Source organism: Caloenas nicobarica, chromosome 2 (genome assembly GCF_036013445.1).
Source record: "Caloenas nicobarica isolate bCalNic1 chromosome 2, bCalNic1.hap1, whole genome shotgun sequence".
In the NCBI taxonomy this organism is placed as follows: Eukaryota; Metazoa; Chordata; class Aves; order Columbiformes; family Columbidae; genus Caloenas; species Caloenas nicobarica.
In genome coordinates, this window is record NC_088246.1 from 7,760,095 (window position 1) to 7,773,349 (window position 13,255).

A 13,255-nucleotide genomic window follows, 5' to 3' on the forward strand; every position below is an offset into this window, starting at 1 on the left:
GGTATTACATTTCTGTTGGATACTCTTTCAGCCTTCTGTGTGGCCGAAGGCAGATTTTTCAGCTATTTAAACAGGAGTGCTTGAGGTTAGGATTTCTTTTCTTTGGTCTGTTCTGTCTTTTTTGACTGAACGCTGTTTCTGGAGATGTAATTTTTTTGCCAGCTGGAAAGGTATGTGAAAGGTAAAGCCCCACAGAAACCAGGCTCCATGAAAAAAGAAAGACTGCTACCCCCTGAAAGCAAAGTTTTTTTCTGAATTCTTAATTCACTTTAAGAATGCTTAATGAAGAAACAGATTGGATATACAATTATTCAAACTTTTATCCTGATAATTTTTGTGAGTAGTAGGATTGGCAGACAGCTATTTGGATAGAAACAAGATTCTGAAAATAATACTTTAAATAAAAGTTGGTGTGGGAAAGTCCTAAGAATCAAACTTTCTTTTCAGCAATACTAGGATTATGCATCCTGTAGGTCTTTCATCTTGCTACCTGTGTACTCAGTTACTTAAAACACACTACAGTATTTTTTGAAGCTTCATTTTGAGATGCTCAGTATTGTAACTACCAGAAGAGATGCTATAATTGTGTTTGGTACCTTTGAAAGATGAACATTAAATGTTCCAGTGCCCAAGTTAATGAGACTTTCACTGTATGTACCATTTCACATTTGTTGTAAGCCTACCAAGGGGAAGACAGATGAATGACTGATGACAGAGGCGCTCTGTTAAAATCCTTGCTTGGTATCCGGATTGCACTGCTCTGAATACTTTCTGTTAAAAAGCAGATTTTTTTTCTATGTTCTGTCTGCATATGGGGAAAAAAATCCTACCACTATAACAAAAACAAAAATCCCCCAATGTTGAATTGAAAAATAAATAAACCTGCATCTGTTTTTCTAGTGGTTTCTCTGGTGTGGGTAAATGTAATGACTCATACTTGCTGAAATGTCTCTCCCAAGGCTGAGTTCATTCTAAGTCAATGAAGACTCTTCTTTTATACTTCTGGGTTTTCATTTGTAGTTTCTTATTTTTATTGGATTCCCTCATGCCTGACATCTTCAAATGGCATTAATCTGTGATACTGTACCCTGCTAGAAGTATGGACAAAATTCAAAAATAAGACGAAAGAAAGAATGATCTTCTGTTTTGAGTGGGATTCAACTTGCAGATTAAAATGCTTAAATTTAGATAGCTGCATGTTAGTCAGTTGTCTCTGCTTTTATTATAATTAGCAGAGATTCAGTCAGTGCAGTTAATGGAGCATGCAGAGCTCTTCAGCTGACAAAATGCACTTGTCAGCCTTAGGGTGAGCTGAACACTGTCTGAACTCCACTGGCAGCAGGGACTAGACTTAAGTGTCTTAATCTGCAGACTGGATCCCAGCCTTGGTTGTCTGAATACGTGTTTAGCACTGTTGGAGGTATTCTGGGGTATCCAGCCTAGTCTCCAGCAGCTGGCCACTAAAACTGTGGGGTTTTTGTAGGCCTCATGTCATATTTGCTATTCCTGTACATGGCCAAGCTACCTCAGGGTACTAGACAGTTTTGACAGCTGAAACAAGCCCTTAGTGATTTCTTTATGTCTTGAGGATCTGTGATTCTTACTCCCACCCCAGTTCGTCATATCTTTTGTTTTCTAAAAAGTAGCAATGTTAATTATGTCTGTATTATATGGAGAGTAGTTTACTATGCTGGGCCTTACTATAGATGCTGTACACCTGGGCTCTTCATGTTCAAGTTAGGAGGTCTTCCTACACATTTATTGTTCGCTTGTTATGTATGAAGTTTCACTAGTGACCTAGCCCTTTGGAAATCCCACTGAAAATAATGACTATATTTCTGTTTGCAGATGTAGAGAGAAGTCCTACCCTTCTGATCTGCCATCTGCCAGTGTTATCATCTGTTTCTACAACGAAGCGCTTTCTGCCCTGCTTCGCACGGTGCACAGTGTCCTGGACCGCACTCCTGCGCACCTTCTGCATGAAATAATTTTGGTGGATGACAACAGTGAATTAGGTGAGAGAACCTTTCAGTAATATTTCGATCGATGCTTACGCTTCTTGACCTTTCTGTCTCTTCCTGTGCTTTATTGACTGATCATTATAAAAATGTGGAAGCCATGATGCAAAACCAAGTTGTACTGCAGTCCATCTCCAAAGAATGCCAGCTGGTACAGGTGCGTGATGTTCTGAGAAACCCAAGATGACATCCACTTCGACACCGGTGCCATTTTACTAATGAGATTTGTACCATACAGACTTGGACGTTCAAAAACAGGTTTTGAAACTAATACATGAGGAGTGTATATTTGTGGAGGGGGCGATTAAGCAGTTTATAGTTTAGCTGTTTTTAACAGTAGCTTGCTTGGGATGTTCTGGTACTCAGAGCAGGTTATGCTGATCTTTTCATAAACTTTGGGGGTCAATAGAAACTGAATGCATCTGAAAGGAACTTAATGCAGCTGTGGTCTTGCACATAGTTGATGTGGCACTGTGGAAACAGCGCGTCAGGTTTTTTCGTACTTGCTCAGCATTCGGGACTGGTGGTGAGCTGGGATCAGAGCTCAGCCTGTGCTGGGAGGGCTCTGCCTGGCTCTCTCACAGCCTCTTGTGGCCACCCTGGGAGCAACCAGCCCTGGCTCTTGGTGGAGGGGCCCTGGAGGGGTAAACCTTGCAGAATTGCTTTACTGTTGATGACAGATTGATGCTTCAGCATTTTTCTCTCAAACGATGGACAAGGCAAAGATAGACATGCAATTCAAGCGTTTTGGCACTTCAAAAGCGAAATGCCTGTTGAGGAATGTGTTAGCGTAGCCGTCCTTGCAAGCAGGACTGTGCATGTTCCCTGCTCACCCCTCTACAAGTCCACAACTTTTTGCATTTTTTGAATGATTTTTACTTTATTTTTGGGCATATAATTAGCTCCCTTGGTCTCATCATTTGGTTTCTGCGTTAAAGTCTCACTTGATCTAAGAGACTGATTAGAAATGTATAATGTAGAATAAAATTCTCTTGTTGTGCAGCAAGCTCATTTCTCTGAGGTCAGATCAAATGTTAAGATACAGGAGAGAACGAAGATCACACACTCTGTCCCTTGCTGATAAGAATGCATAATATTTAAAAGCTTGTTTTGTTGTTTTCTGTTTTGGAAGCAATATGTTATCTTTGCTACAAAGTGTCTTGTGGAATTTGTTGTTTTACAGTTTCATAACCGTCATATTTAGAACTAAGCTTACTTCAAAACTCAGTCTGTGGAACATGGTAGTGCATTTGGTTAATGCCCATGTTTAGGCAGTAATACTATCGCCCTTCTGGTCTGTTGCTAATTCGGAGGCCAAATTAGGTTCAAAACATTCGAGTAGCTACTTTTGCCTTTCTGACTTCAAATGAACGTGATTTGAAGCTGAAGATGGGAGGAGATATTGTTTATACAGAGAATTACTGCTCTAAATGATGATGTACTACTGGTTTGCACTGCTGCTTAATGTTGATGAATGGAATTTCACTGCTGAAGAAAAGCAAAGCTGGTTTAGTGACTGAGGAAAACAAAGACTTTGGCTGTGCCGTGGATCTCATGTGAGCTTCAGCAAATCACTTAATCTCTCTACCTCTTTGATTTTTTTTTTTAATTTGTTTTCCCTAATTACATACTTCCTGAAATGGTATCTTAGTTGAAATTCTGCCTATTTCTACAGCTTTAAATATAGGAGCTCTGCTGCACGTCAGTGCTGTTGTGCAAAACTTGGGTCTTTGCATCTGATTTTGGCTCGAAAATCTTCTTACACTCAATCCTGCACAGTCTGAGCCCACCGTTACAGTTTTCTTTGCTGCAAAGCAGGATTTCTTTTTCTAGTACAACGTCTCTCTCCCTGATTTAGGTTTTACCTGTTGTGGAACAGCCTACAGGATATGTTGAAGGCTGTTACTGGAGGGTTTATTCTACATAGAAGAAGAGGTTGAAGAACAGGTGTTTTCAGATGTTCGCACATGCCATTGGACATGCAAAACTATTTCCTATTGTATGTCCTTTCCTGCAGTATTATCTGTCCTAAGTGCTGAGTTTGGTAACTGACCTTTTCTGCTTTGTGCTAGCCCTTTGTTTTCTGCAGTTGTATGCTGTCTTTCCCTTGCTATGATACATCAAGTGAAGAATGATTCAAGCACCAGTTTGTTTTAGATTTGCAAATCCTTCTGTCCTACTTAATTGAGTATTTCATTTGGGTAGCATCCCAGAGATGACTTTATTTCATGAACTTTCTAGGAGACTTTCTTAAAATCTTTCCTATTGTCTCTGGCATATTATGTCACATTCGAGACCAGGGGAGAGAATTCCTGTGGCCCAGATGAATCCAGTCTGCATCTCTCCAGAGACTTTTCTTTGTCCTAGAATATTCTATACCACCGTGTTTACTCTGTGGTACCTTCTCATTCTTGATCAATGATGCCGCCTTGCGGCGCAAAGGCTGAGATCTCAACGTTTGGAGTTGCTTCTGGGAACCTCCTTCTCAGCCTTCCTGCCTGAAAGTTCTCGTACTCCCTGAAGGTTACAACTCTGGCTTCCACATGTGTTCCTTTGGCATTTAATCTTGTTAACAGCAGCTTTAATGTTTGAACTGAGATTCATCAGAATAATAATATTTATTTTTGCAGATCCTGTGTTGAAAGTCTGTCTGCCTCTTTGTACCAAGGTTCTCTATGAAGTCTCAGCTGGCTTTTTGTTGTTCTTCCTCATTTTATATTCCTGTTTATTTCTCCATAAGTTTATTAACTTGTGTTTTTCTATTACTTCAGTCTTTATGTGTCCATCTTCTCTTCAGTGGTCCTGCTTTAATGTTAGAAACCACTGTCATCAGCTAAAAAAATTGTTACTGTTAAAATCGCTGTTGATGTTAGTTAAGTTACAGTAGTGCCTATAGACTTCAGTGGACTTTGCTCTCCTTCCAAAGCACATACTTGCCAGAAGTGTCTTTGATCCTTTTGGATTTTTAGAAAAGCAACCACCAGTGAGTGAATTTTACATTATATCTGCTGCAGTGTCAGCTAAGCAGGTACAGACAATGAAAGGTGTCTTCATGCTGCTTCTTAAAGGTGTCAGTGTTTGCCTTAGTATATGGAACATAGTGCTTTAAATCACTTGCCATTGTGAAAGGGCTTTTATTACTTGTGCTGCAAATGACAGTCACCATGAGATGAATTTGGAAATGCTATTTCTTTGTACAGTGCCTTTTATTTTATTTGGTTTTTTAGCAGCAGTAATTCCTTTTAGCATAGACTCTAGTAGTTCCAGTTAACTTGAGTCATATTGTACTAAAGGCTTTGCAAACAGAACGAAAAGATAACAATCCAGGAAACCAAGGCTAAGTACAAAACGTGAGACAGTGGCAGTGCATAAAAAGTTAGTTGGGAAAATATAAGTAGGTGCTTCTCAGCAGGAGTACACCCTGTGGAAGGCCCAGTCGCATGGTCCATCACCCTGTTCAGTGCAGGGTGCGTATCTGCTTTCTTCATATGGGTTTCCACAATGCAGCAGGGAAAAGTAAGGCAGGTAATAGGAAAATGTGCCAATAAAACAACAAAAAAGGCCACAGGAATTGGGCGGGCGGGTGTAGGATGCGGGATTGCTGACTGTCCTATTGATACCCTTGGTTTGAAGCTGTGCTGTATTGGAGGAGCTTTTTAGTCAAGTTTTGGCTGGTTTTGAGCTGAACATCTTGGGACTTTAAACAGAACTTTCACGATTTCCATCCTGTTGTTGAACTTGTGTTTTCCCTTTATCAGCTGACTTGAAGAAAGACTTGGATGAATACGTTAAAACTCGGCTTCCAAAACCAACAAAATTGGTAAGAAATGAGAGGCGGGAAGGCTTGATTCGAGGAAGAATGATTGGAGCCTCTCATGCCACAGGTAACTTTTCTTGTTTCTCTTTTCCTCGTTTACTTTGACCATTTGTTAACTGAGCGACTTGTCTTTCTGTAGTGCAGCTCTTTCATATGTTGAATATTTGACCTGTGATTGCTTTAGCCCATGGTCAGGGCTCTACGTGTCATGCTATGTTCTAAGCTACACAACTTAGTGCAGGGGAAGAAAGATTTGGGATAATGCTATCTTAGATGAGAGACATTTTAGCAACTGTTTCAGAAGATCGGTAACTTTGAAATGGGTTAATTGCATTGATCTTTGGCTGTTATATTAACTTACGTTACAACAGCTACACAAAATGTCTTCAGTGATACCTGTATAATGAGAATTGGAGACCTTAACTAACATTACCTGTGCATTTACATGTTTACATTATGCGGTTGACCATGATCTTTATAAAGCTTTCTCCAGGATTACCTCAAAGCTTTACTGAATAAGTCCCCACCTGGGGTTTTTCCTCTTGCTCAATGAGAAGGAAGCAAGGAGGACTTGGTACTTGGTTACATGTAAATAAAGAGTAGATATGATAAATCCACTGTTTTTATAGTTTGTCATTAACTTTAGGAAATCTATGCTGTGTAAGCGAGGGGAGATGTTTTTTCAAGTCACCCAAACAGTGACTTCACAAATTCGGAGCTGAATTTAAGCATGTTTTAAACCTTCTCCAAACTGTTGATTTGTATTTTTTTGTCTCTCTTGTGGAAGTTTACTTTTGATAAAATGAGTTGGGTTTTTTTGATGGGTCAGTGAAACAGTAAAACAAAACCAGTAACTGATGAAATTTAGTGAGGCAATGTAGAATTTTCCTTATTCCTGCCCTGAAAGTATGTCGTCTTGGGAATATCTCCATCTGCACTAGGTATTGTGGCCGCAGAATATTTTCCATATGTTTCATGTGAAAACTACCACTCTAAAATGACAATCTTCTTCCTTATTAACGTACACGCTAATCTTGCTTCTAATTCACCCATCTAATCGTGGTGTTTCTCATACAAGCTTTTCTGTTGTTGCAGTGAGTGTTAATTGGGATAAACTATGTTTGGTGCTTTATGTACACCGTGTGTCTTTTATCATAATATGCTTCCCAGTTAAATTCTTTGGTGGCTGAGAAAGTATGTGCTACTCTCGCAGATAATTTTGAGTGGCAGATAAAGTCTCTTAATTGGTGTTTACTCATTAGCATTGTAATGGCATAACCCAGAGAGAAAATTGTGCTTGCGCTTTCCAAGCTGTGCAGGGATTCATTTGAGTTAGTGCAATTTTAAGTAATTTTACTGCTTTGTTTTTGAGCTGCTAGAGTCTGTGTGGTGGGGTTTTTTTGTTTGGTTAGTTTTGTTTGGTTTGTTGATTTGTGTGTGTGTGTTTTGGTTGGTTTTTTTCCTTTTCCTGCTTGTCAGTCAAATACTGTCTGCTGTTAATGGATGACTTGTTATATTTGTATGTTTCTAAGTTGTTTTCTTTTAAAACTCTTTCCTGTCTTTTCCACATTATTCTAGTGTTACATAAAATTTGTTGTGTCATAAAAATTCAAATGACTTTTTAGACCAGCTGAGCCTGAAGGTCTCTCATTAATCGAACTGTCCTCTCTGAACACTGCAGATAATCCTCATGTAAACTGATGGGACTGAAGTGTTGCTTGGTCTAATAATGTTGGATTTGACTTTGCCCATTTAGGGCATTCGCTCTTCTTTTTAACTGGTATGAATCACAAATGTAGGAGTAGTTACATTCATACAGTCCTGAAATTACATTCAGCCCTTTGAAGGCAACTGCAAGGCTGATGTGGCCCTGGTGAAAATGAGTTGGACACCCCTGAGCTAAAGAAACAGGGAGATGCTCTATATTCCTTTTTATTCAGGAACCGAAGTACTGTGGCCTGTATCATGGCCGAATGCAGATTAATTCATCAGAATGGCTTGGTTTAAAATCCGCAGATTTTAGGTGCAACAGTGACTGGATGGAATGCTGGAGTGTGATCTGAAGGGAGCCCAAGGCGATTACAGTCAGTGGACAAAATCAGCTTTGTTATAGAGATAATTCATCCGGCCCCGTATCTGTCCTCCTGGGCTCGGGAGCTGCTCTGCATCAGCCCAAGTGCCTGACCGAGTGCTGCTCTGGGGAGGTTTCATTTAAAGTACGGTAGCTTTGCTGAACTGGGCTAGAACATTTGATGATTATAAAACCCTGTTAAAGAAATGCAAAAGAATGGCAAATAATTGAGCAATTCATGGCTAAATGTGAATAGCCGGGATCTACCTCCTGCCTTTGTGACTGAACTAATCCCTGTGAAGTCCCTGGTTTGTCAGTGTTTCTGCGTGCAGACAGTGTTTCGCCTCTGTTACACGGGCTGGTGAGGATGCTGCCGATATAATTGCCAATGTCACCGTGGATCTTTGTGTTTTCTGTTATTTGGCGTCTGCAGGGAAAGTGCTGGTGTTCCTGGACAGTCACTGCGAGGTGAACGAGATGTGGTTACAACCCCTGCTGACCCCCATCAGAGAAGATCGCCGGACTGTGGTGTGCCCCGTGATCGACATCATCAGCGCTGACACGCTGAGCTACAGCTCTTCGCCGGTTGTGCGTGGAGGGTTTAACTGGGGCCTGCACTTTAAGTGGGATCTTGTTCCTTTGTCAGAACTGGAAGGACCCGAGGGAGCCACTGCCCCAATCAAGTAAGGTTCCTCCTCCGTGGTGTAAAGCTCTGTGTAACGCAGAAGCACTTCAGAGCGTATCTGGGTGTGTAGTTCTAGAAGCAGATGCCTAACCTGGCAAATACTTGACTTGTTCATTTTACTTAGAAATAGTTTTGCTTACTATTACCTAATTCAGTTTAATTTCTCACATTTAATCACAAATTTGATGTATCTATCTCAGTAAGTCAAGAAAGCACACACACTTTTAGAGAATACTTACACAAGAGTTTTAAGGGGCTTATCCTATTCTGTATTAAATCTGTCCAATAATTTCACTTTTGAGCTATATATTGATGTTTGTTTCCAGTCTGTCAATGTGTTTGGCTTAATGATGGGTTTGATAACTGCCTTTGTGCTAGTAATAGCCTGCATATCCCACTAATAAAGGCTCTGTAATTTCAGTGATGAAATGCTAAAGAATTGCTAGATTGGGAAAATATGTTTTTGTGCTAATAGGAAGGTGGTTTCATAGCTGATAGGAGAGAACATCAGAGCATATGGTGATTTTCTATGTCAACATCTTTTTTTTTTCTTTAGATTTCATCTATTTTTTCTCAAACAAGCAATTATTTTGTCATAAAGCTTCCTAAATGACTACACGCGAATGCAAAAACTATCTTTGAAATACTGCTTGTCTTTTTGCACAGTGTGGCAAAGGCCTCAAACTGTTAGAAGTCAGTCTGTATTGTTTGTGTGGTCTGAATTGCTTGAGAGTCGTTCTGAAACAGAAGTCGTGGTAATGCTTCACTCTAGGGCTTTGAAAGTTGCTTTCTTTAGTCTTTTAACCATTGATGGCTGCCTTGCCTGTAGAGAACTGGCAATGTCTGGTTCTTGGCGGACATGTAACTGTTATAAAATGATGTTGGTAGACACCTTTTTTTAGTCGCAGACGCATATGGCCCAGACACGAGAATAGAAGCTGTCCCGGTGTGAACTCCTTCATGAGAAGGGCCAGTGCTGGCAGAGCAATGGCAAGGAGTTGATTGCGCTTTTTCTAGTTGCAGGTATCTATCTCCGTACAGAATTCAGGTCTGTGAGGTGGAATAACTGAAAAAAAAAAAAAAAAAAATAAATTTTTTTTTTTTTTTTTCCCACAAACTGACTCCTTGCTGGAAATGTGATACTTCTATACAATTTACAAAGCAAGTCAGAAATTGGGGAGTCTCATCTCTCATTCTCTTTCCTTGGGCTGTAAATGAAGAGCATTTCAGGCTGACGCAAGCAGCTCCAGCACAAGGTTCTCCGCTGTGTCCTGGCAGCTCTGCAGTTTGTCTTTCCACATCTGCCCATCACAAGACGTGGTCTGAGAAGCCAGGAAACTTTTTGAGTTACTTAAGAGTTTGGCCAGTTTGGAAGGTGTCACTGTGGCAGTTTCTGAAGTGAGAAGGGAAAGGACAGACTGGGAAAATGAATGGGGAACCAGCATAGAAAGCCTTACAATCCTTATTCTGTGAAGAGCTGTTCTCACAGTTAATCTGGGGGTGCCTGAAGGTTGGTTCTTGCTGTGTTCATCCCTGCTGTTGCATTCCTTCAACTCACTTTTAGGAAAAAAACCCCATGGAAAAGGTAGGGAACTTCATAGTTTAAAGGTAGTCTAATCTAAAATGATTACATTTTCTGAGTATGAAAGTGATTTTTCCTACTTAGAGGTCTCTGCCTGCTGTGAAAAAGAAGCTAGATTGCTATGTAACCTTTGAAAATGGCTTTCCATCAAACGGAAAGTCTTACGTTTTACATTTTAAAGGCCTTCATCATGAAATATTTTGGTGTCAGGGATGGAAAAATTGAAAGCAACCTTCCAACCCAGGTTTTAAAGTGACAGAAACTGTAGTAGAAAATTGTGTGAGAACAAGCAAAGAAATCCAGACTTAGGCTTAGTTTCCTTGTAGATTTTTATTAGCAAGGATGAGAGAGAGCCTGTTCCCAGCACATTGTATGTTCCAACTATTAAATAATTTTTATGTGGTGTTTTTACTCTTTTATACTCTTCTAGGGCATCCACATATTACAAGTTTGTGATACAGTAGCAATTCAATCTAGAGACTGTATAATGGGGGTCATATACAGGTTTTTACAAAATAGAGCACCATTCTAGTAACATACAGGCAAGGTGAAAAACTAGGAAACCCTGAGGAGAACATCTATCCAAATATACAAACTGTAAATAACTTACCAATAAACTGATCATTGTATCTATGATGAAACAACGCTGGTCCTGGTACTTAAATTCTCCCTATGAAATAGAGTAAGATTTCTTTTAGCAGCCTCCTGGCTTCTGTAATTTAAATTTGGACCTTGTTTCTTGATCCAATTTGATGCTGGAAGGTAATTTATACTCTGGATTCTACTCTTTCTGCAGTTCAGTCGAGCTTGGTCTGTATAATTCACCCTCGTAAGAGGGGGAAGAACACATTATTGTGTGCAAGTGCACACGTTTGTAGCTGTAGGGAAAACAGCTTCTAGTAAAGACAGATCTGAATATGGTTTATAGGTATTGGAATAGTGAAAGATCCCAAATACCACTGACAGATCTACTTTAGAAAATGCTTTGAGACTTGAAGTGTGATCTGATGATTTCTAGTGTCTGCAGGGTTTAAATTGTGTTACATAGGTCTAAATTTAAGCTTTGGGACTAGTTGATTCAGCTAAAATTACTGGTGTGGGGTTGTTTTTTCTCTAAATGTAAATGAGCTTCTTTCAATATTCCTTTTTAGGTCACCTACTATGGCTGGAGGCCTGTTTGCCATGGATCGTGAGTACTTTAATGAACTTGGACAGTATGATAGTGGCATGGACATCTGGGGAGGAGAAAATCTGGAAATATCCTTTCGGGTAATCTAGCTTTTATGTGTACTGGGATATGAACCTCAATGTCTGTCTGCTTCTCTTCCCAATGTACAGTTTCTTTAGCACTGGAATAGCTATTTGCACACAGAAATATTTGGGCACTTTTATTCCCAGGAAGGATGCTTTCAGCACACAGTAACTGCCTTTGCAATAATCTTCAAGTTAAGTTTTAATGGGAAGGTTAAAGAGAATTTTGAGCTCTGTAGTCGAATGTTTGTGGCTTTTTCTTTGTTTGGTGGAGAATTTCATCATACCTATAGAGAAGCATAAGGAAAGAAAAATGATGCAGATTTCTGAAATGAGTTCATAAGAAATGCCTAATGTATTTCATAAGTCAGTTAAAAAGATGTGTGGCTTACAGCAACAGGGGTAATAAGTAAGCTTATATTTCCTTAGACATGGATGGGGCTTTTCAGACATTTCAGCCTCCTTTTTATGGCCTGGAAATGTAAATATTTTATAACTAAAGAGTCGTGTAGAGGAGTCAGCTTCATTGGGAAAAGAATGAGAAAGTTGTAATCAGGAGATTTGAAAGCGATGCTTCATTTGGCTTCCTATATTTTATCTCATCTTCCCTGTAACTCCAGTGAAAGAAAAAAAAACACAAAAGGAAAACCAAACAAAAAACCAAAGCAACTCCCCACAAACAAACAAACCCAAACAAAACCCCACACCCTCAAACCAACCAAACAAAAACACAAACAGAAAACCCCACCACACAACCCTCAAAACTTTAGGGAAATCTGTCAAATTGGTACATTAGAGAAATCAAGATTAGAGCTCAACAAAAAGAACTGGCATTTCATGTATTTGAGTGACTTTAAAAGGGTATGTACTCAATAAATAAAATCTTTCGAGTTTTTAGTACAAAATATAGTTATTAGATACGTGAGTAGGAGTGTATGGAATGTGAGGAAATTATTCTTTTTACCGTGTAATACACAGTTTCAATAAATAGGGCTTTGAAAAATTGGAGTATGTTCAGAGAGCTTTATAAAGTCTGGAAGCCCTGGCTCCCTGGGGGAGAATTGAACAGAACTCGAGTCTTTATCTTATCCAGGAGTAGTTTTAGAAGTGACTTGATTATAAACTGCTGAGGTGAGAAGATTTTTCTGAGATCAGAGAACACGTTAGTCTAACGAAGGGCCAGTGATGATAATTTGCTGTAAGGCGAAGTTTAAAAAAATTTAAAAAAATAAATGGAAGTGGAGCATAAATGAAATCTAGATCTGGGGTGTAATGGAGCTCAATTAAGGCGCCTAAATGTAGTATTTGAATGTGAACAGTATTTCTGAGTTCCCATATACTTAACAGAAACAAACAGCTGTGTAAAATAGGTTCTTATACTTAGCTGAAAAGCTCTCCAGGCTCCCTTGTTGATACTGATAGATCTTCATGTCTGCTGCCGAAGTACAGACATGTGATTTTCATGTAAGCAAATAAATTTAGATATCTTGATCTGCAAGTTGAATCCCAGCCCATATATTTCAGTGTTTTTTAATAGGTCATTAGATCATAATATTTTACAACATCTACTATTTGTTTTGTGAAAGCCATGATGTGCTATGTGAAAGTGTGATGATACGACAAAACCAGCATTCTGTTTTTGCAATGGCAGATCTGGATGTGTGGCGGTCGGCTTCTGATCATCCCCTGCTCCAGGGTGGGACACATTTTCCGTAAGCGGCGTCCCTATGGCTCACCAGGGGGACAGGACACTATGGCTCATAACTCCCTGAGGCTGGCACATGTGTGGATGGATGAATACAAGGTAAGAGACAATTCTAGGTCGTGAAAT

At 39.6% G+C, this 13,255-nt stretch overlaps 1 protein-coding gene across 5 annotated transcripts in view; it reads left to right on the top strand.

Moving 5' to 3' along the window:
- Positions 1–13,255, top strand: part of GALNT11 (polypeptide N-acetylgalactosaminyltransferase 11) — a 52,220-nt gene that overhangs the window by 20,956 nt on the left and 18,009 nt on the right. For all 5 annotated transcript variants that reach the window (XM_065627736.1, XM_065627741.1, XM_065627740.1 and 2 more), the window contains exons 4-8: positions 1,849–2,015; positions 5,777–5,902; positions 8,340–8,589; positions 11,325–11,442; positions 13,076–13,228. In XM_065627736.1, the coding sequence (XP_065483808.1) occupies positions 1,849–2,015; positions 5,777–5,902; positions 8,340–8,589; positions 11,325–11,442; positions 13,076–13,228 (814 nt within the window). The remainder of the gene's footprint in view (positions 1–1,848; positions 2,016–5,776; positions 5,903–8,339; positions 8,590–11,324; positions 11,443–13,075; positions 13,229–13,255) is intronic.